Source organism: Thermobia domestica, chromosome 9, assembly GCF_964235325.1.
Source record: "Thermobia domestica chromosome 9, izTheDome1.hap1.1, whole genome shotgun sequence".
Classification (NCBI taxonomy): Eukaryota; Metazoa; Arthropoda; class Insecta; order Zygentoma; family Lepismatidae; genus Thermobia; species Thermobia domestica.
Window position 1 is genome coordinate 71,781,948 of NC_137462.1, and position 23,888 is coordinate 71,805,835.

Here is a 23,888-nt window from a genome sequence, read left to right on the forward strand (position 1 = left end):
GACCCACTGACCCACCCAGAAAACTTGACACACCGACCCACTCCATCTCTGATGTGTACAATATACCACTGTCTGGATAACGGATTTTTTGTTTGCCTTTAGTCAACATTTAATTCGTGGATATGGTTCTAGTCTGTTAATGTTGGTCCTGAATATTTGGAAGTGTCCACTTTTTCGAAAGTGTTACCTGATATATTAACGTAAACTTGATATATCATGTACCACGTCCCAAAAGGTATTTCACAACTTCACTGCCACCGGGAGTTGTCTTTGACATAGAGAAGCAAAGTGAGTTTTGTGTGATGTACCAACTGAGTGTTTTCCTGTTCGTAATGAATGACTTTCTTGTCTTCCTAGGTGACAGGAGAAATATAAGTGAGAAAAAGGGCGTCTGCACAGGAAAACGTAGTGTGTGGCACGGTTTGTTTAAACAAACCGGATACCCAAGTCCAGAGAAAATTTAAGACGTGATAGGGGAAGTCACAATCCTCTCGGCCATCTAGAAGAAAATGGTACTGTAATTTCATGCGAAAAGGCAATGCGAATTTGAAGTGTCACGTACGCAGACCAGGAAGAAATGATTAGACACGGAAAGAATCAGCAGTCTCTCTGGTGTTCACCGTAGAAGTCGATTCGTAGTCGTAGGTGATCACAGGAGTTGCAAATCCCTCGCAGCACAGGGGGTACTCCGAAAGCGCTTTTATTTCTCTCCATACTGATTGCAATTATTAAAGTAGATCAAACCAGAAGACTGACCAAAACGCGTACATTCTTGCATGTATAGACAAGGATGTTTTTTTAAGAGAGTGACATTTTCAGATGAATCAAATATGCATGTGTATAGGCAAGTTAATAAATATAATGTACGCACCTAGAGCTCAACCAATTCACATGCTGTAAGGGAGGTGGTAAGGTCTAAATAATAACCCCAGAGTTAATGCTTAGTGATTCGTGTTGGTTAATTGAATTATAAAGTCATTCGTTTTTATCGAAGAAACGGTTAATGCTGCAAATTACTTTGATATCCTGAAATTGAATTCAACACCTCAATTGAATGATCTGCACTTATACGGTGCGCCACCCCGTTGAACTTAACAAATCAAGAATTTCCTGGACAGAACTTTCCCACAGAGTTGGATTTGGACAGAGGGTCCAATTGCCTGGCCCTCTACATCCCCTGAAATAATACCCGTGGAATATTTTCATGGAGTTCTGTGATAAATGTTGATAATTTTAGACGCAGAATAACCAACGCTGTTGCCACAGTTGACGGTGACATGCTACAAAGGGCTAGGACAGATGGAATATCGGTTAGATCTTGTACGTGCTACCAAGGTATGCATATGGAAGTGGGTTAAACTGTAACAGGAAAAAAAAAAAACTTTCTGAGTTGCTGCATGGCACAAAACTCTCTTTGTCCATCATAAGTCCCGCCATATTACAGTAAAGTTCTAAGTGTCTTTTGAGATGCTTTCTATAACTCCCTTCCTATTTTTTTTTTTTAAGTCGGATTCAAAATGACGGGCTTCAAGATAATCGCTGTATGCCATGACAGTTATATGTCCTTTCAGGATAATCTGCATCCGCAATAGCTGTAGTGCAGATTTCATCTCAATTCCTTTACAGTCATTTCCAACATGTAAAAATATATGCCAGTAGTATTTTTACAGTACAATGTTTTAAAAAATATGATTTTTAATGTGATATTCAAATAACCGAATAATCAACGCGTGTAGTTCCGGTTTCGATTCTGACTAGCCATAATCCTTCATAGAATGTAATATCAGGGATATTTGTTCAACTTTAGATTTTCAAATCGTAAAGTTTGTGGAGTGCCAAGAACCTTCTGAAGAAGACACTGTGAGTTATTCCTTCCCAATCCGCAGTCTGTATTTGCTTATTTTCTCAGAATACCCTCATTCTCTTTGTTTCGTCGTAATTTACAATTATTTGATTATCTTCTATCTGCAGTTACCTGGATATTATTCGCCTCTTTCAGCCTTAAAGCTAATACAGGACATTAAAATACGATGTTGTTTTATTGTATTTAAGGTTTAGTACTGACTGATGTTTAGGTTAACTCGAATCGGTGCCGAAAATGATCCAATTCGTTTAACAAACAAGCATTTCTATTCAGATTCCTATTCACTGTATCCACAGACGACATCAGAGCCTGGCTAAAAATGGCTAAATTCCTTTAAAATTATAGCTAACATAATTTAATAGTAAAACAAGCAAATTATGCCATAGTTTTGTTGGACAACTGCAACACTGTAATATCCTTCCTACTGTCTTAAATACTTGCGCATCAATATCCTACTCCTAAAATGTTTACAGTTTTCACCATTGACAAGGTACTGTACATCCCTTGAATTCCTTTTTTGTAATCAATCTTTGTGGCAATGTTGGCTATATGTGAGTTGCACTATTGTTCTAACAGAACTCTAGAAGTACAGTGTTCACACCTAACATACACTCAAAAATTTCAGTCCCAAATTAATTACACAATGAAAATAGCTATGAGAGATTGAAATTTCTAGAATCCCTGTTCGCCATGAGGCCATGCTTATAAGCGATAACTATAAATAAAATGTGCAAAATAAATTGTAGGTAACAACGTAAGTAGTACAACAGATAGAACGGTCATCAAAATAGTAAATAATACTTTATTGTATTTGAATCGATTTCTGTTAAAAGGAAGTGTATTCCTTGGAATGTGTTGGAAATATAACCCATTGAATTATATTATTATAATATAATATATTATTATAATATGATATAATATATTAATGTGCCCTGTTGGTCGGTCTATCAGCTGTACTGGAATCTGGACAAACGGTCAGGAATTTGGTGAATAAAACTTAAAGAAAACTCGCTTGGGTTAAAAATACAAATTCTACCATTAAAATAATATTTTCTTATGCAAATGCTACTTCCTTGAATTCCAAATTATGTCTCGTCACACAACATAAATAAAATCCATCTAAACTTATAATTGCCTGCTTTGGCGTTACACCAGGTGAAAATCAGGCTCAACTTTGTAGCCACAGTTGTAGATCCGTAAACGACACAGTAAGAAAATTTCACCTTTTATTCTGGCACAATATTAAGGTTTGCAGGATTTCTTTTCAGCATGTAGGTGGCCAAGGTATATTCCAGTATTAACCTCAGTATTTTCCGATATGGATTCAAAGTACTTTACAAGTCGGAGTAAAGCAAACAGTGACGACAAGTGTTAATTCAGAATCTATCGTGACAGAGCTTATTTTTTTAAAAGTAATTTTGGGGAGAAAAATGTTTGCTTTCAAATTATTAATTATTTACTATTATTAGTATCTCTGTCTCTCACTAATATACTACCAATGAAACAGTGTCTAAAATTTTAGATATATTTCAGAAAAAACCTGGTTTCACATTTTATGTCACCATGTTTTCTGTTAAAAGAGCGTATGTGTCCAAAGTTTAATATTTTTTGTAGATTAAACCATAATTCAAAGTTATATCTTTATAGCCAAAATAAACAATCAGTAACCATGTACATTTACACATATTTTTCTTTTTTCATCAACCGAACCGACTCGTGAAAAAAAGTTTTTTGTCATTTCCCGAAAATTGTGTTTACAGAACACATGCCCTTTTAACAGAAATCGATTCATTTATATTCGTAATATTAAAGAGAGTTTTGACTGGGAAGTGTGTTTAACTGTGCTGAACGCTAATTACTAGAAATTAGCAACTTTGAACGTGAGATTTGCCAAAATTATAGCTAATAACTAAACTACATTTTTACTGATTAAACACCATGTGAAAATGATTAGAGTTAGCCATAAAATTCCTAAATTAACAATATTATTCCCACTATTTTTGTTAGAAATTTCAATAGACGACCCAGATAAGGCTGCATTAAATAACATTGAGCTTACCCATAAACGGCACACATAAGGCTGCACTAGTCATAAATTGATTAAAATTTTAATTAGAGAATGAATCAATTGTCGGTATAGACTATTAGAAGTAAGATATTGTGCTATTTTAACATAGCGGAAAGTGACACCAGAAGTATATAAAAATATTATCAATAGGCTTCACTATCAGTGTGTGACCTTAGACCGGAGGGAAAAGGATAATTATTTATTGTCTTGAAAATGTCGGGCATTGAACAAAACAAGAAAAAAAAAAAGCGGGAAGTATTAATTTCTGCTTTCATTTCAAGAAATCTGCAGCTGAAAGTCGTCATTTCCTACTGGAGACGTATGGAGAGCATGCTCTATCTGAAACAATTAGATGATTCAAAGACACCGATTTTGACATGAATGGCAAAGAGCGTCCTGGTCCGGTGAAAATGGTTGAAAATGAATAATTAGAGGCATTATTGAAAAAAAATCCATCTGAGACATTTAAAAAAGATTGTGTGAAACACTAACTGTCGATGCATCAACTGTTAAACGTTTAAAAGCAATGGTAATAATAACGAAATGAGGGAAATGGGTACCACAAGAATTGACAGAAAGACATGTTGTGAAACGTTTAATCATTGTGAATTGCTGCTTCAAAGACAAGAACAGAAGTCGCTTTTGCTTTGAATTCTAACTGGCGATGAAAGTTGGATTCGTCAGGACAATTCTCAGAGCAGGAAATCATGGGTACCTCCTGGTGAACCATCAACTTCAATGACACAACAGGATACTCATGGAAAGGTCATGCTGTGCATTTGGTGGGGGTCAAGTCGGTATAGTCTATATCATGTACTGCTGCGGTTCGGTCAAATGGTTAATGCTAAACGCTACTGCACACAATTTCTCAATCTGTTAAATTAAAATGATCACTTAAACGATCACTTAAATTAAAATGATCACGCCAATAGACATGATAAACTTATTGTTCTCCATGAAAATGCCAGGCCATTTATTGCAAACCTAGTGAAGGCACTACGATGAGATGTCTTGTCCTATCGCTCTGCTCAACAGACGTCGCTTCTTCAAATTGCCATTTCTTTTGATCGATGGAGTATGGCCTTTCTGAACAAGACTTCAGACTTTTTGAAGATAACAAAATATTGATCATCTTAAAAGAAGCTGATCTCTTTTATTCCTGTGTCGCAGAATCCATGTGTTATACGAAAAAGTTGAAAAAGATTGTAGGCTCCGAAAGAAAATATAATATACCGTACATTTTAAATAAACATGAATTTTTGTTACAAAAAACAGCAAGAATCAGTTCAAGCATTTAATATTTTGCCAGTATTTAATTTAACATTTGAAATATAATCTTACCTGTGCAACAGATGTAGTTATTTTCGATCCTCCGGCTCCTCCAACAACCAGCCGAATCTTCCTCCCATCCAGAATGATGGTAGGACACATAGAAGACAGCGGCCTTTTCCCAGGTTGAATGTAATTATTTGGAGATGGAGGTAAATCGAATGAATTTTTAATTCCTAGAGTTGAGAAATCATCCATATTGTTGTTCAGAATAATGCCAGTCTCTGGAGACAGGATACCCGAGCCAAAACTGAAAAGTATATGAATTTTATAGATAGATAGGTATAATGCTGGAAACGCTTTTAGGAATTCCCGTAAAATTCACCAAACTCACTTGAAGTTCGTGCACAAGAAGGCGAGGATATGTACTTGTGGTGGTCCCAACATGCCGTATGTAGGATATCACAGATATATGTAGAGTGTTCTAAAATATACAGCACTAACTTCAATAGCATCCCCAGTAACCACACAAGCAGCTGCAGTGGTACAGGTACTGAACAATTGTCTGGGATATATTTCACCCTACAACTACTATACTGGGACCGCGGTTGCTCAGTGGTAGAACGTTCACCTCTGGTGCTTGGAGTCCCTCGTTCGATCCCAGCTCGCGCCAAGGGAACTTTGTGGTGGACAAAAAATGTGTGCGTGGGTTTTTTCGGGGTTCTCCCGTTTCCTCCCACTTTATTCATTCCACCATTTCATTTATTACTTCATCATCACCATCTCCTTTAGCCTAGCCGGCATAACTGTGGGACGTAAAACTCAAAATATTTCATTTCATTTCAACTACTATACTGTCACAGTTTTGTGTGGTGATGACAAATTTCAGAATTGAAGCAATTGAATGAAGCATTTACAAAATCTAAAGTGCAGAAGATCTAAAAACCAACTAGTACACATGCTCTAAGCTGCGTAAGTCCTAAACTACACAAGTCCTAAAAATCATAGGTGCACCTGAGATGGAACAAGTCACGTATTTCGTGATGCGTGACCCAGAAGATCCGGAAGCAGTCAAGCCCATGATCCACGATCCCCAGTGACTCGCACACATCCGAATCTACAGTGACCTGAACCGATCATGATTCGAGCAAATTAGGTGTAAACAGGAGACGGTGAAACATCGTAATTCAAATAAAGAATATGTATGAGGTATTTCTAACAAACACAATTATCTCCTTTGTCCCTCTCTGTTCTCATTAAATCTAGATTTTTTTGTGGTTGATTAATTGTATTAGCATCACTTTCAGCAGCGAGATTGTATGAGACGAGAAACTACAGTTTTAATGTGGGATCCACACCTCGTGAGCACTCTCCGGAAGTCGAATCTGGGTCTCCCACGCCGAAGACGTGTAAGCTAACCATATAGTCACTATCTTCTTGTGTGCGGCTGTGTCTGTTTTGATCCACTACAAAATTTTGCCGTAGTGCTGTAGAGTTGATGTTTCGGGTTCTACTAGGTCATTGACTCTGTGCGGGTCAAACTAGGTCGAATATGCGAGACCCAGATGTGACTGATCCGGTCAAAAATCTTTATCTAAGTGAAGTAGCGACCCGTTCCGTCACGGAGGTGCACAAGTCTTAAGATACATAGGTCGTAATCTGCAGAAGGCCTAAAATTTAGGACTTGTACTCATATATTTAGAAGTAGCTTCGCGTAGCGAAATCCCTAACGCTTTCATCTTTTGACTGGTCCCAGGTTCGATTCCCGTTGGGGACATACGGACGAAAAAGTAAACTTTTTCAGCCGTGAGTGAGATTAGCATGGGTTTTCCCTCATTCACATTAGGCAAATGCTGGGATGGTACCTCACAACAGTTCCAAGCCGCCTCCTTCCTTTCCCGTTTCTTTCTTCCTCCCCAATTCCCCGGGTGATGTAATTCCTCCATTTTTTTAGTCTTAATCGTCATATTTTTAAAGATATATGCACTTTAGACTTTTGAACGATACCCATTCTTACATGTTATCGCTGGCCCATTGTCCAAGAAAATTCAGTCTACTTTAAACATTATCATGATTAGTAACACGTAGCATCGAAAAATTTATTCCTCCAATCATTTTTACATACATTTGATTATGTAGCCACGACCCTGAATCATGTAACTCTTTTGCAGGAGCCGTTCACCTCTGGTGTATGGGTCCCGGCTTCGAACCCAGATCCCGCCAAGTGAACTTTGTTGTGGGTAAACACTGTGTGTATGGGTTTCCACGGGGTTCCCCCACTTTCTTCATTTCATTCATTTCTCATCATCACCGTCTCCTTTAGCCTAGCCGGCATAAGCCTGGGACGTAAAACTCAAAAAATGCATTTTATTTTCTTTTTTGCAACTTAAAAGTACGGAAATATTTATAATTGATTACACTTACTATGTGTTTATGCTGGTTGTAAGGGCTACAGCATCTCCATCCTGACCTAAGACAGAAATATGGCCCGTACCAGCGTCCCTCGGCTGCTCAAACTCTGGTCCATAATACGATATATTCTGATACGTTTCCTTGTAGTTGATTTTCTGCCGTACTTTCTTTGCAAATTCATTTGATTGTAATTTGTCCATGATCTAGAAATATAAACAAGGAGAAAAGAAATTTTACATTTATATTAGGTTGGTGCGAATCAAATGTCCACTTTGGGGGGCAACTTCTGAAAACTACTAGTCTTGTTATACGTTTTTCACAAGTCGTAAAATATTGTGAAGTAGAAGTACTAGAACAATAGTAAAAGTCATTTCTAATTACTTACGTCGATGTGTCTAATTTGTTAGTTAAATAGAATAATTACTCGTATTAAAAAGCGATGATTGTCTCCTAAGACTTCCGTAAAATACATATACGTATACAAGCGAATCATAAACGCCAATTCGAAAACGGTCGTAATCTCGTATAATAGTTTAGGTACTAAGAGTTCAAATGTGAATTCTCCTTACACTCAATTGTGCAATTACAAACTAGACCTTGCACTTTAAGCAGTGATGAGTGCAAGAGTCTTGGTCTTGCAGTTTTTGCAAGTCTTGCATACAAGACCAAGACCAAGATTAAGACCGGGAATCCCGATGCAAGACCAAGACACTTGTGCAAGTACCGGCTCAGTGGTAGAGCAGTCACCTGTGGTGCATACGGTCCCTGGTTCGATCCCAGATTTCGCCATGTGAGCCTTTTTGGTGGGCAAACACCGTGTGCATGCGTTTTCTTGGGGTTTTCCGTTTCCTCCTACTGTCTTTATTCCACCACTTCATTCATTTCTCATCACCACCGTCTCTCTTAGCCTCGGTGCATAATCGTGGGACCTTACACTAAATATTTCACTCCATTTCGAAACATATTAATGGTGTTCCGATGTAGTATTGAATATCGGTAATTCCGTACACCATAGGTGCCGACTACATGGATATCGCCTTGGCTCCTAGGATCAAACATCCGTTCGAATTTTTAATGTGTGCTCATAAAATTAATATCGAAATAACACTTTCATGATATTGACAAAAAACTTAGTGCATGTGACCGAAGTTTGATTTCATGACCAGATGCTTATACATTGATTTATTATCAATATAATTTTTTAGCCTCCTTAGGTATACGGCATATCGAGGATTGAACGATATAACATTAAACAACAATAAATAATCCATATTCACAAGTGAAAGTGATTTTTTATGCTTATTTCAAATAACTTGGAGTATGATGCCTTTATTTTGTATTTCTAATATAGGTCAAAAGTATTTAATTTACACAAAAGACATTGACAGTTGAGTCGTTTTCAGTTTTCACTCAAATTATTCTAAAATATTAATAGGTTTCATTATAATCATTATTATAGTATTTTTTTCTCTTTTTTGGCCAACATTGCTAAACATATCATAATCACCATCATCATAGCTATTCTATCATTATTGGCAGATCACTTCCTGTAACTGAGAAGCTTCGATGTACGGTGGTCCTTAGCTAGCAATTTTCTGTTTTAATACCTTCCTTCAGCCAGGGGTGCCCACAAAGGGGGGCTATGACGCAAACTGGGTCATTGAAATATTTAGGGAGGTTAAAAATCTATGTAAATGTGTTTGAGGGGGTGTAAAAATTAATCGAAAAGATTTTTCTCAGCCAATGTTCCAATCAGTTCCTCTTCCTCCTCTTAATTACATCTAAAATCCTTCTTTTCTCCCCTACTGCTACTATTTCTAACACCTCATTCGTTTTCCGTTCAACCCAGCTAATTCTCTCCTTTTTTCTCCATGCCCCATGTTTCGGAAGCCTCCAATTTTTTCGTTGCTTTTGCGTAATGTCTATGTTTCTGCCCCATAGAGTACATATTGGAATCAGTAAAACAAAATCTCAATATTTAATTGGAACACAAAGATTAGCTAATCGTGATAAGAAAAAATCTGACGCCTTTACAGTGTAAAAATAATTTTGCAATTCGTGATATTTCAGTAATCTGTGCTGTCTTAAGTTTCCTTAATGCGTCTCAGTGGTAGCATCCACAGTTTGGGAACGAATGGAGTATTGGATCTATTAAAAATATAAAAAGATTACGAAACGTTGTGATTTATCTTATAAGTACCCTAACAGCACAAGATGTGCTCGGCATGTGCCATTTAGGTGTCCCAGCTATTTTTAGGCACCCGACACTTGGCACATATGATATTCATGTGCCAAGTATGTACTTCAGCTACCTACAGTTTTAGGTACTTGTTACACCTAATTGATATTTGCAACTATGTATCACAAATATAGCATTCATATACCTGGCTCAGTTTCGCACTCTTAACAGTCATTTGTTTCTATGTCGTAACTTGGGACATATATCTGTCATGTTCTAGGTACGTCCTTTAGGTACATATTGTTTTAGATACCCTAACAGCACAAGATGTGCTAGACATTCGCCATTTAGGTGTTCTAAATTCATCCCCACGTTTGGTGCATTTGTTGCTTCTTTTTCTAAGCGATTGTGTACTAGAAGCAATAAACGCATCAACTTTATTAGATGGCAACTCTCGCCGATCATTTGAAAGTGCATATGGAAGAACCATGAAATAAAGTAAATAGACACTCGTCAATTTGTTATAAAATTACATGGTGAGCAAATTTTATCTGATCCCAAATGGTTATGTTCGCATATATGCGGTTAAAGGAGCACTGATTAGTCGAATGCAAAAAAGCTCAACAATTTCTCTCTCTACAAGCGCCGATCTTTCCATTGCCTCTGCGGCCAACTCGGAAGAGCATGCTGCTAGTAATCCAAAGGTTGGTTCACGCCCACTCTAGGGTAGATTTGTATTTTTTTTAAACTTGTTTAAAGTATTGTTTAGACTCACCTTAATGTAAACACATTACGCACATAGGCGATTTAACATATTTTGCAGGAGTAATTTTGTGGTTCATTGACTCTTACGGCATGGGGAACATACAAGACACGTTTCCCGGGTACATGTCAGGCATGTACCTAGGGGCGGATATAGACTGTGACTATCACTTGCCATCCATGTGAATTTGTTTCTCAGGAGTATATAAGGCACATACTGGACTCATTCCCAGGTACCTGAGGAAACATTATAGGCATATGCATGCTATGTAATTGTGCTGTTAAGGTAGTGAAGAGTGGGCACCTATTGAAAAAATTAAAGGTCATCGTCTATGTTGTACACTATCATTATACTTACACGTAGGTCAAACTATATTACATTTAAAAACATACACTTCATTTCCATTACTATTGGCTCATTGTAGAATGTATTAATTTCTTATATCCAGAGTAAAATTTACTTATGAAAAGCATAGGATTTCTTAAATACAAGACTTGAAAGACTCTTCCAAGCAAGACCAAGACCAAGACTGGGTGCAAGACCAATACCAAGACGGTAAAAATTTAGGGACTCATATAACACTACTAAGGTAGGATTGTTACAGCTGACTGAACAATTTAAAGTAGTCTACATCAGGGGTTAAAGTGAGGGGGAACGCGGACGGACGTTGTTCCCTACTTCCAAAAAAATATCGATGGCGTCCTTCCGCTTTCTAAAATATCACGATTGACAAAGATAGGCACAGGGGACGGCGTGACGTCAAGTGTCCCTATTTACCCCTGGTCTACATGAAAACCGGAAGCAACTCTTGTACAACTTGTGTATTACATAAAATGAATACTGATTATACAATACTAGGATTGGATTGAAATTTCATAGTGCTAGTAAAAACATGCCTTATTATAATCTGCTAACAAGCATCTGTCGATTTATAAGATTATGATGCCCTTGAAGTAATTGTAAATAGTAAATAATAATATTAATAATAAATAAAAATAAAACGGAATATTTCAGACATTAAAGAAAATTATATTTGTTTAATTACAATTCATTACCTCTGTGATATTAACATAATCAGGATCCCCAAGGTATGTCCTTTTCGCATAAGCATGCTTGAAGGTTTCTGCTAACCAATGATAACGAAGAATTTTATTTTCCAAATCCTCATCCTCTTTAATAAAGGCACCAAGCTCTTCTAAAATCTTTAATATATATACTAAAACCAACCCACTTGCAGGAGGTCTCACTGTTATCAACGTAAAATTTTTCCTAGAACTTGAAGTAATTGGTACAATTATTGGTTTCTCCCATTTCACGCTGAAATTAGAAATTATAATTATTTAACCGTTTAATGCTAATAATCAAACGTAACATTATACACAGTAGACTCAACAGTGGGAAACGTTAGAGTAGATAAGTGTCAACGTTAACCCTATGATGTAATTAGGTTCTTTGCCAACGTAACCTCTACGAAAGAAACGAAATTGCAAATGGAGGTGCGAGGTCCTTTATTTTGCTCCGAGTGTATATTGAAACAATGTGCAAATTTTTCAACTTTACTGTAGTTTAGAAATTACGAAATTTGGACCATTAGTATAAGAAAGCCCTACCAAGTATGCTACTGGTCAGAGATGGAGTGGGTCAGTGGGTCGATGGGTCAGTGGGTCAAGTTTTCTGGGTGGGTCAGTGGGTCATGGGTCAACAGCATGTGACCCACTATGACCAACCACCCACCGTGACCCACTGTGACCCACCCAATATGTTATATTGCTTTCATTATAATACATAATATCCTAAGGAGGTAGTGAGGATCCGAATTCTTGCGATAAAAAATGAGTATCTCGCAAACCGTTAAACTTACGGAGTTGAAATTCAGTGTATTAACTCTTTATTGAAAATAAACAGAATGTGTCCTAGCATATTTTTAAATTCTCCTTTGTGTGGGGGGTGGGCACTTTCTATATATGGAAAATTGGTAGTGATTTGGTTTGTAAAAATGATTGAAAACGATCGATGTTATTTAAGAAAAAAAAAAAATTAGAAACAAATTTGGCACATGGCAAACAGCAGTGTGGTAATTGAAGTTGAAGAGGGAGGGAACACTTTCCAGGAACCTCGTTCCCTTTCCCTTTCTAGACGGGGGAGAGAACTTGGTAATGGTATCAAACCTTCATGTGTAATTACAAAAATTAAATTTATAAACAAATAAGAAATCATCAGTTTATCAGGCTTTAATTGATAATTTATTCACAAGATTCCCTATCAAAGGCGTGGTAGATGAAGTTTTTGTTCTACATGGGTCGACATTACCAATTGACATGGTCGATATGGAAAAGATGTTGTATGATGATAGAGAGATTATACTTTTTGCTGAGTATTTCAAACCTAACCAAGAAAAATCGTTATCAGACTTAAGTCTAACAAGTAGATTGTCGGTGAGAAGTTGCAGAAATCGGGTAGAAATATTATCAATTTCCACGACAGAGTGCGAACGGAAATTTCCCCTTATGAATTTACAGATGACTAATATTAGATATACACGAAGTGCTCAAACATTGTCGAACTTGTTGCTCATCAATGTTAATGGTCCACCGCTAGACAAGCTCAAAGTAGACGAGCTAGTTATTTCTTGGCTGAAGGATGGACATCATTCCACTGAGGATGATTTACCGCCAAAAAGTTACCAACAGGAAATAAATCCGATTTCAGATTTGTTTTAAGGTGGAAAATTACGTGTTACGGAAAATGTATTACTAATGGCTTATTTGTGTTATTCAACTTTGTACCTAATTTTTAGTAAGTCTCTTCTTTGCTTTAGGTAAATTACTTTGAATAAATATTCATAATAATTGCAATTATGCATATTTGTAACTTAAATTTAACATGGTGTTTTAGTGATTACACAAATTACAATTATGAGCATACTTTATGGAAATGCTCTCACATAGGGTACCTGAGCACCTTTATACCCTATGAACAACTGATTTTTCAAGTCTTTTGTGAGAAAAATACTGTGAACTGAGAAACCATAACCTTTTCCATATTGTATAGGGGTATTTTCCTGCGAATAGAAGTTTCTTGTGGAATGCGTTCAGAAATTAACACCTGCAAGAATACTCTCTTTGTACAAGTATATTTTAGGCACACACTAATTTCCCCCCACCTCGAACTGTTTCAATTTCCTCACTGACAAACACGTTACCATTTTATGTCGTAAAGGTCAGATCCACTGTTATTGTAACAGAGCGGTGCTTGAGCGATTGACTAGAAATTCAAACTCCGATTAGTGACAATTTCACAGTCTTGTTTTATTACAAGTGTAAACTCTTTAGTCAGTTTAGAAGAGGCCGTGGATCGTGTTCAGAGTTGATGACGATGGATTTTGGTGAGTCAGAGTAGGTCAAAGTGGATGAGAGTGGTTCACGGTGGGTGGTGGGTCATGGTGGGTGGTGGGTCAGTAGGTCGTGGGTCAAGTTTTCATTGACCCATGCCAACTCTGCTACTGGTACTGCTACTACTGGTCGGCTACTACTTATACTAGTACTATGCTACTACTTATAGTATAAAATGACACATTAAAAATGCCAATATAAAGAAATTTTTGGGACCTCCGAAATTAATTTCTTATAGGGAAATTGTTACACTAAAATGAGTCAGTTCTGAAGAAATCATACTTTTTTTTGTTATATTCACTGCAGTGTCCACATTATTCCAGCATGAAATTACAGGAAAAACCTTAAAATTATAAAATGAGAGGAAAATTAAGATATAGCTATACAAAGTAACATTATGTACAGTAATCGCAAGAGGTACCGTATTTGTGTATTTTTTTCTGCATACCAAATGTTAGCATTGTACACAATGTTTTGGACCTTTATTTTTGACAATAAAAATTATGATTTTCTTACAAGGGACCTTGTTCTAGTGTCGCACGAAATGTGCAACGAGGCTATAGATCGAGGGTTTTTCTCGCCTATGAATTTTCTTGTTCACTAACACAAATCGATTGACCATAGTCTCGTTCCACATTTCGTGTGACACCAGAAAAAGATCCCTTGTTAGCAGGTTGACTGCCAAGGTGATTTGAGGGTAGGCCTACTGCTCCCAGGAGGCCATAAATTTCTTCTTACCTTTGGCTCAATTATGGGTAGTCATATCACATTTTTGTCGCGATATTTTGCTTCTCCCGAAAATGTACCAATGGGAGCCGAGCACCATTTGTCATGCTCATGGTTTCACAGTAATTTGTGACAATGAGCATCATATATGATTCTCAAGAACCTGAATAGGTTAGTAATTTGTGATATCGAGCATGGCCCCACAGAAAAATAATGTGAGCGCCACATATGATGCTCTTAGAGAACACCTTCAGACGTAAAACAACCACCGCACATGAGTTTAACACAAAATTTTGCACATAACTTCGTGATAGAAAAAAAATCTTGAACACTACATGGCAAGTTCGTTGCCTACACAAGAGTTAAATTCTGTCGATGACTTTAACGAACTCCTTCCTCTTTCACGCATCATAATGGTTCCTATCAGTCATAATGGCTGCCATGATTTCATTATTTTATAATAAACTGGTATTATGCATCCGTTATAGTTTGAGAAAAACAAGTTGTAAGTGTGCAAGCCTGTTATATACCAAAAAAAAAAAAAAAAAGTTTTAAATTTCAAACCAGTAAGGAATGAGGACATCTTCTGGTGAACTACAAGATATTTTGTTTCGTATAATCTGTGGTTGAACTTATGTGAATATGTACAGTATATTAGTGTGAATAGATCTTCCGGTGCAAAATCACATCTTAATATTGTACTGGTATGCGTTAAAAAATCCGTGAGTAAACTTGTAGAGGACTAGAATGCTTTTTTTTTTTTTTTTTTTAAAGTAGTCCTTGTGAATCTTCCATCAACGTAATATAATTATAAAAATATTAAAATTATCCACTCATTTCTTCAATACTGAGTCATCAAGTTTTAGGCAAAACATATAATTAGTGAATTAGTTATATCACATGTACACGGTGTGTGATGTAATGGTTTAGCAGTGGCGGAAGAATACAATTTGACAAGTTATGCACTCTCTTTGACTAACGGCGTAAAAATGAAGAGAGACAATTTAAAGTCAGAGTGGAAAAATAGCAAGAATATGAATGAAGGCTACAGAAATTGTGAAAAATGATTTGCTTCAGTGATATTTCTTGACTTTGTTTGTGAAAAGATAGTCGAACAATAAATATATTTGATGAAGATGATAATTTCAAAGTTGCTGGGAAAATACAGAAGATTCTTCCAGTTACAGTTTTCAAGACAGAAGGTGCACCATATCAAACTATCAAGAACTTACGATTTTCGTAAATATTCGTGTAGACGACCGTAATCGTCCATGTGTATTCCGCCGGTTTCGCGATTAAATATGGGCTAAAGGACTGCTATTAATAAAAATAGAGGTTTGAAGTGAGGTATTATATCAATATATCTATTCTATAATATTACGAAATGAGAGATTCATGTAAGTATCAATGTAAAATGGAAGGGCAGTGAAAAGAAATGTCATTACGACGGCCCGAGGAATATGCACGTTAAACGAAATTAGAGTTATTTAATAAAAGTGTTATTCTCTTATTGCATGGTTATAAGTTGCATGTATGTTGATTTTGTGATGTTTGTGCTTTAATGTGAATAACTGAACGAAAATCATACCGGAATTTCGTACAGTTATTCACATGGTGATTCTTAGCACGTTCGCGCTATTGAAGGATCTGGTCACTGAGTGATTCATGGTCTTGGTTCGAATCCCAATGAGGTAATATAAAATAAATTCTGAACAGTTTATGAGACGAGATTAAAATTAAACATGGATAATAGGATTTATGTTCACTAGGAACGGGTACCGAATTACGGATACCGAACCAGCATTTCTATTAACATATTTGAAATACTAATTATTATTATAAAAATATTGCCCGAGCTAGAGACAAAACCCAGTACGGTTACAGAAATAGCCCAACAAACAGGAACTAAACCCTAACCGTTACAAAAATGTATTCCCGAACAGGGACATAACAAGGTTCGAACCTAATCCAGTTACAAAATCGGCTTCCCGAACAGGGACAAACCAGAACCCATAACCTTTCCGGTTATAAAGTTAATGTAGCCAAAAGATGAAAATTTCACTCATTATACTGAAAGTTCGAAATTCGTTAAAATGAAATATTTTAACACATATTAAATATGAAAGAAAAGGGATGTAAAAATAATTTTGCAATTCTGAATACTTCGTTATAATACTTGCGTTTGTTCAAGCGATATTTTACTGTATTTTTAATCTGTTAAATTATAGTTAATTCATTATTTTATACATTTTCATTCAAATTTTGCGAGAATTTTTACTCAAATTTTTAGTCAATTTTAGTCTCATGTTCAAATTCTCCTTCAAAATTGAATGTATCTGATCCGATTGAATGGCTTCCGCTTGGGTATCGCCAAGCTTTTGGCAAAATTTCATGCAATCACTGCTAAAGTTTTCTGTCATCACTCGTTGGCCGACTGCCAGTCAGTGATGCTAGGTCCTCAAGTCAAAATTTCCCTCATGAATGCTCAAAAATTCCCTTTTAAGATAAAATTTCCCTAATTTTCGTTCACTATATACATATCATTTTCTAAAGGGAGCATTACTGCATATCTATAGATTATTATACTGTGCTCATATCTCCACAACTTATACTTGTGCTTTTGATCTATTAGTACTTCAATGTTATCTTGTATAATGACATCCTCAAGCCAGGTCCCGGAAAGTTGTGAAAAAAGAAAAATTTTGTCACTTTATGAGTGGGATTCTGAAAAGAATGCCACCGTCTTTCGTCATATTGCCGCAGTACTTAGTAACAAAATTTGTTGAAAAGTTAAATTTCCTACATTTTATCTCATATTCGTAAAATCTCCCTTTTTCCCTCCTTAAAAATATTCTTTGCTACATCTCCCTACGCCACGGGAAATTTCCCTCAAACTAGCATCACTGCTGCCAGTGACTGAAGCTTTCTGCAGGCGGGAAAAAATTCACGACTGCGCATAAGTGTTCCCTCTAAATCTACGCTGACGAAAGTCTCCCGCGCTTCATTGGTTTACTCGGGAAAAATAAGGTTCGATACTTTTTGAACCCACCTTGTATTTGTTTGTTATGAGGAATAAAATTAAATCTCCATGTTCGTAAATATGCAGTTTTTTCCATCAGTCACGCGGATTCTTTACATCATATAGCTACGGTATTTCTAGCACAATCGACAGATTCTAACACAAAATATTAATGCTACATACAGACCGATAACTTCTCAGATCCTCTTCATCGATGATTCCTCCGACCTCTTTGATATCCTTAATTAACCTTGCAGCGAATTCTCCCTTATAGAAGGCATCACCGTTAGATCGGGATATATATTCTAAAGTATCGGCTAACGCAAAGTTTTTGAATTTTTCATTTTCCTTGTAAAACTCACCTGTATGTGGATTCGTAAACAAACATCTAAGAAAGAAAAGAGAAATTAAATATAAAGTAAGGCTAAAACCAAAATATTAAAAAGTACAAATTATGTATCAAGTTTACAGACAATTAGTTAAACAAAACATTGTAAAGTAAAGAATTGAGATATTGACAAATATTATTATTGTAAACTCTTACATAAAGTCATACTCTTTTTTTGTTTTATCTCCAAAGAAGTAAATTTTCATTGCACAAGTTCAAATAGAGAAATTTGTTTATTTGTACAGAACAGACGGTATACGGGTTCATTAAAGCTTGTACATGGAGAACTCAAAATATGATATCAAATTTTTGAAATTGTGATAAGCATTAAGACAAACTTATCTCCGTCAAACAACAAGAGTTTCATTTTACTTAATTAATTCGTTTATCTATCTATTAATATGCTACATTACCAACAAAAGCGCCTGAGCTCCAACTTATAGCATTGGATTTCAAACCTTTGATTTACGATTATTTGTGATTAACAGGGACAAATATTTTACATTATGTGTACTTTAAATAAATTATTTAAATAGACCTTTTTCATAAACCTTATTGTTTAAACTATTGTTCAAAGCCTTTGTATTTTAGTAAGCTTTTTTCAAAATTAATGCAAATGAATTGTGCTGCTATCATTGGAGTTGTTTTAAACTATACGTTTGTGAACGTTTATATGTTTATGGCCAATCTTTTCGACAATGAGATCTCGGAAACTACAGGCTCTAGAAAGATGATGTTTTCACTGATCGATTGCAAATTTTATGTAGATTGTCCAGTTCTAATTGAATATTTAAAAATCATGGCCATTATTTCTTTTTTTACGGGTACACTGGAAGTGTTGAAATTAGAAAAAAAAAATACAGCATCATATCCTACGCATTATATATTCCAACACTACATAATTGTACACGGGGGTTGTAAACCTCTCAGGCGTTGGTTTCATGGCCTAATGATAATGAAAAATGAAGGATAACTATTTCTTCACTCTAAGTTGAATCTTTATTGTTTGGAGTGTTTTACCGAATGAACATCATATATCACTGACATTATAATTAATTGTGTATGTAATGTATTTGCTTATTACATACTGCATGCAAGAAGAAAAAAAGACTGATCATACATGAATTAAAAACTCCAACCGGAAGAAGGCTCAAATCTTGCAAACAGTGCGAGATATTGAAAAAGTAATAGAAAATTCTTCCCTTTATGCTATCTCTTGGCAATTTTTATCAAGACCTCTTTCACTTTTGTCTGTAAAGGAACATGTACAAATGTGAGGAGTAACAAGGAGATTCATGCTCATATGTGAATGATGCGCTGTGTAGAGAGCGCAGGTTCAGCTAATCTATATGTCTATATATTAAAATGCAAGGTTTATATGTTTGTCCCCAATCCTTTAGACAAAGAGATCTCGAAAACCACAAGTGCTAGAAATGTGCCGTTTTCACTGGTAGATTCCAAATCTTGTGTAGTTCTCATTCAAATTTTCCAAAACCGTGTCGTTATTGTTCTATTCAACATTTTAGGGGAAGTTTTGATCCCATAAGATTAACATTGTTGCAGGCCGAAACTACAGTGTTAGGCAACCAGTAGAGAAGATATGTAAGGCGGGTTGACGGACATTGCAACCGCTTTGCGTAAATCTGAATGGCAAAAAACCTATTGCATGCTGTCAACTTCAAAGGTCTCAAAAGACGCAATGAGGCGTACTCAGACGGATATGGATTTATTAGAAAAAGTATTTGCACTTGATATCGTGTTATTTCTACAAATTTGTTACAAACTCACTTCAACATCTATACATAGCAATTCACTTCCTTTTTGAATCTTCTATCCTTTACTTCTGTGAGTAAGGAAACATGCACAGTGGGAAGGAGATTAATGGTCACAACAGAACGATGCGCTGAGTAGATAGCGCAGATTCAGCTAGTTTATTTGAAAGAACATAAAACAGAAACCCACAATATGGCTTCTTATCTTTGATAATTTATCTATTAAAATGCTACAGTAGCAATAAGAACGCCTGAAATCCAACCTCTAACTTTGGATTTCAAACCTCTGATTTACGGTTATTTGTGATTTCACGTCTACAAAGATAAATATTTTAAACTATGTGTGCTTTAAATAAATTATTTAAATACATATTTTTTAATGAAGTTTATGTTTTAAAATTTGTAACGCCCCTATATAATCTGACTAGAATTGTAATACTAGTGTATCTTACAAGACACTTCTTGTAACAAAATTGTAGTTTGCAACCCTGTAGAAACATCATGCTCGCGTTCGCGCGCAGGGAATTCTGGGTACCCTGCAAGAAGATGGAAGAATAGTAGTATGTGGTGATACTTACTCATCAACCCATTTTCGGTATATCTTTGTTCATGGTGCTCATCTGCATTTCAGAAGTTGGTTTAACTCCCGTTGTGTTACATAGAACATTTTACGATAGTTAGTCTTAGTGATCAACATAAATTGAAGCAGTATTTGAATGGTGTTGGGACGTAGGCCTTCTCTTTATTCCACCACGTGAGTTGGCATTGGGTGGAAATTTGTCCTGTTTTGTACAGTGGCTTCATGGAAGCATAGTCTCGCATCTGTTGTGCTATTTGTGGAGTGAATTTGTTATTATGTCAGTAGTGGCATATAAACTTAGTTTGCAGCATAAATTAAGTATCATCATGCATAGTTAAGCTCCTGTCAGCGGCCCCCAACCCATCCACGTCGTCAACTAAGTAACACGATGGCTAAGTTTTTCTACCTGCCTTCACCATCAGCCTACATCAATTTTATTTTCAGCGATGAAAGTCCACGGATCGTTTTGCCAATACAACAGGGACAAGCTAATCCTTGTGAGTGTGTCTTTAGGAAGCAGCCAATGCAGCATGTATAGTAACCAGTCAGTCTGTATATACTTTCTTCATACAGTTATCTAAATATGAACTTATTTCTCAACAGCTTGGGCTTATGCAGCCGCATAAGCAATCTGAACATTCCAATCCATTTACGTGGAGTGAAGACGAAGATGAAGCAGAATGTCATAATGTGACAAGCTGCCGTGCGCCCTGAATGTATATAATTCCATGCCATTAAGTATTTGATGTATACGCTTCTTCAATGTGTCTGTTAAAGTAGCCAGGATTGGTTTTCGTATTGATGACCCAAGGTTTGGACTTTCTGTATATGTTAAGCGTGGATATCACATCATGGAAACCCAGTATGCCGCTACCCTCTCATCTGAATTGCCTAATACTGTCCAGGACGTGGATGTAACACCGGCTTCTTCCTGCCCGGAGAAGATTCTTTACAATGAGGACATTTTCCTACGAGCATATTCCGGCTATGTATAGACAAAAAGGATCAACGTCGTAATAGTGATTCGTTAAGTGGTTCAAGTTTATTATAGCAGATTACGTGAGTGATGCATCAGTGTGTATGTCTTTTGCAATGGTTCTTCTCTCCTAGAAGTTTCACTCTTGTGTGTTGTAAGTGCTTCTGAAAAATAATGGTGAAGCCTTGTCTTTTAATGTTTGCAAGTAAGGGTAAGTACCCCAAACGTTATTAAGCCTGCCCTCGCAGCTGGCCAGTTTCTCTGCTTTGTACAGAGTTCATAGTCGAATCATCGATGTTTCTAGTGATTTATTTTCATATTGAGTACGAGTTGCACCCGTTGGTGGATATGCACGTACGTTATTTAAATAGTGTTATTTCAGATAATCGTAGTTACCTAACATGCGTCTTCATCATGTTATAAGTGTCTTATGAGTGAAACAATGTACAGGGTTATTAATTGTTTTGTGGAATTCTCACTGCCGAGCCACGAGCGTATCTCCGCCATTTGAAGTTTGCTTGTCCACCTAGCATAGGTTGGTTCATCCTGTTGTCCTTTGTATCATGTTAGCTATTTTTCAGCTAACTCAATTCTATACGGAAGTCATATTGTTCTCTCTCAAGCTCTTTCTTCTTAATCTGTGTCCAAGGTATCCCAGCCGCGTTCTTGGTCTAGTAGAATTCAAGGCACAGAAGATTGACTACATGGGTCTATTATATTATAGTATGTCACAATGTTAATTATAGCCATATTTGGCATTTGTACACCTACTGTCCACATTATTATGTCCTACATTCACTACGAGTAACTTTAATATAGCCTGATGTTTCTTACTACAAGGTTGATTTGTCTTTTGCACTAAGTCAGTCATGTATAATGTCTAATGATAATAATGTCCTATCTAATCATATGTCTACCCGACTAGTCGTGGTTTTTCAAAGTCAGAGTACTCTAGCTAGCTTATTTAAATGTTTGCTAAAGCCATGGTAAATTAATCAGTGTAATTGAGTGTTTTTGTTATTTTATGTGTGTTAGTTATACATTTGTTTATCCGCCCTGTATGTTTATTCTCTCACTGTACCTTACAAGCATGTTTTGGGTGCATAGATGCACAAGATTGAGAGCCATGTGAATTTCACTTTATTCTACTTTATTTTGAGTGCGAAAACATAACATTATTTTATTCCTACGCACGTAATAGTTATCAAACATTTCATATGTGGAAGCTCATAGGTAAATAAATGTTACAACCCATATAATCCTACTCTTTATATTTAGAGAAACCAAACCTCACGAGTGTATCCTTGGTAATTAAGTTTTTTTTTTTTTTAATTTACTATCAGGTAAGGAAATCATGACAAGAAAAGGGCTGTTCTCTGTGCACTCGTAGAGTGTACAGGCGGCAGTCTCGCTTAGGTTGGATTAGTTTACCGTTGTATTTTCCTTTTTTTTTTTTTTAATTTTTGCATTCTCAGGATTTTTTGATGCAGGTTTATCCTGTATTTGTTGTTGTGTGTTATGTTTTACTTTATTCCTGTGTTCCCAGCAGTTCACAGGTGGCGACCCCTTTCGTATAACTATTAACTCGGTGCTCCGGCACTGGGCGTTAAACTTAGCTGTGGCTCTCCAGGGATTAGGGCCCTCTGGGGCGCTACAAATTATTGTTCAAAGCCTTTGTATTTTAATAAGCCTTCCCCAGAATCAATTCAAATTAATTGTGCTGCAATCTTTAGATTTCTTTTAACCTTTATGTTTTTGGACGTTTATATGTTTGTGGCCAATCCTTTTGACAATGAGATCTCGGAAACTGCAGGCTCTAGAAAGATGACGTTTTCACTGATCGATTGCAAATTTTATGTAGATTGTCCAGTTCTAATTGAATATTTAAAAATCATTACCATTATTTCTTTATTACATTTTTACGGGTACACTGGAAGTGTTGAAATTTAAAAAAAACTACAGCGTCATATCCTACGCATTATGTATTCCAACACTACATAATTGTATACGGGGGTTGTAAACCTCTCAGGCGTTTCTTTCATGACCAATAATAATGAAAAAGGAAGGATAACTATTTCTCCACTCTAAGTTGAATCTTCATTGTTTGGAGTGTTTTGCCCAATGAACACCATATATCACTGACATTATAATTAATTGTGTGTGTAATGTATTTGCTTATTACATACCCCATACAAGAAGAAAGAAAATTCTGATCATACATGAATTAAAAACTCCAACCGGAAGTAGGCTCAAATCTTGCCAACGATGCGAGATATTAAAAAAGTAATAGAAAAAAATCTCCCCTTTATGGTATCTCTTGCCAATTTTTATCAAGACGTCTTTCACTTGTGTCTGTAAAGGAACATGTACAGATGTGAGGAATAACAAGATCATGCTCATATGGGAATGATGCGCTGTGTAGAGAGCGCAGGTTCAGCTAGTATATATATTAAAATGCTAGGTTTATATGTTTGTTTCCA

General features: G+C 36.2%; 1 protein-coding gene across 10 annotated transcripts in view; it reads right to left on the reverse strand.

The window, feature by feature from the left end:
• Positions 1-23,888, reverse strand: part of LOC145694741 (scoloptoxin SSD14-like) — a 126,541-nt gene that overhangs the window by 3,644 nt on the left and 99,009 nt on the right. For all 10 annotated transcript variants that reach the window (XM_081771329.1, XM_081771331.1, XM_081771332.1 and 7 more), the window contains 4 exons: positions 17,880-18,080; positions 11,611-11,872; positions 7,626-7,816; positions 5,274-5,511 (listed from right to left, as the gene is read on the reverse strand). In XM_081771329.1, the coding sequence (XP_081627455.1) occupies positions 5,274-5,511; positions 7,626-7,816; positions 11,611-11,872; positions 17,880-18,080 (892 nt within the window). The remainder of the gene's footprint in view (positions 1-5,273; positions 5,512-7,625; positions 7,817-11,610; positions 11,873-17,879; positions 18,081-23,888) is intronic.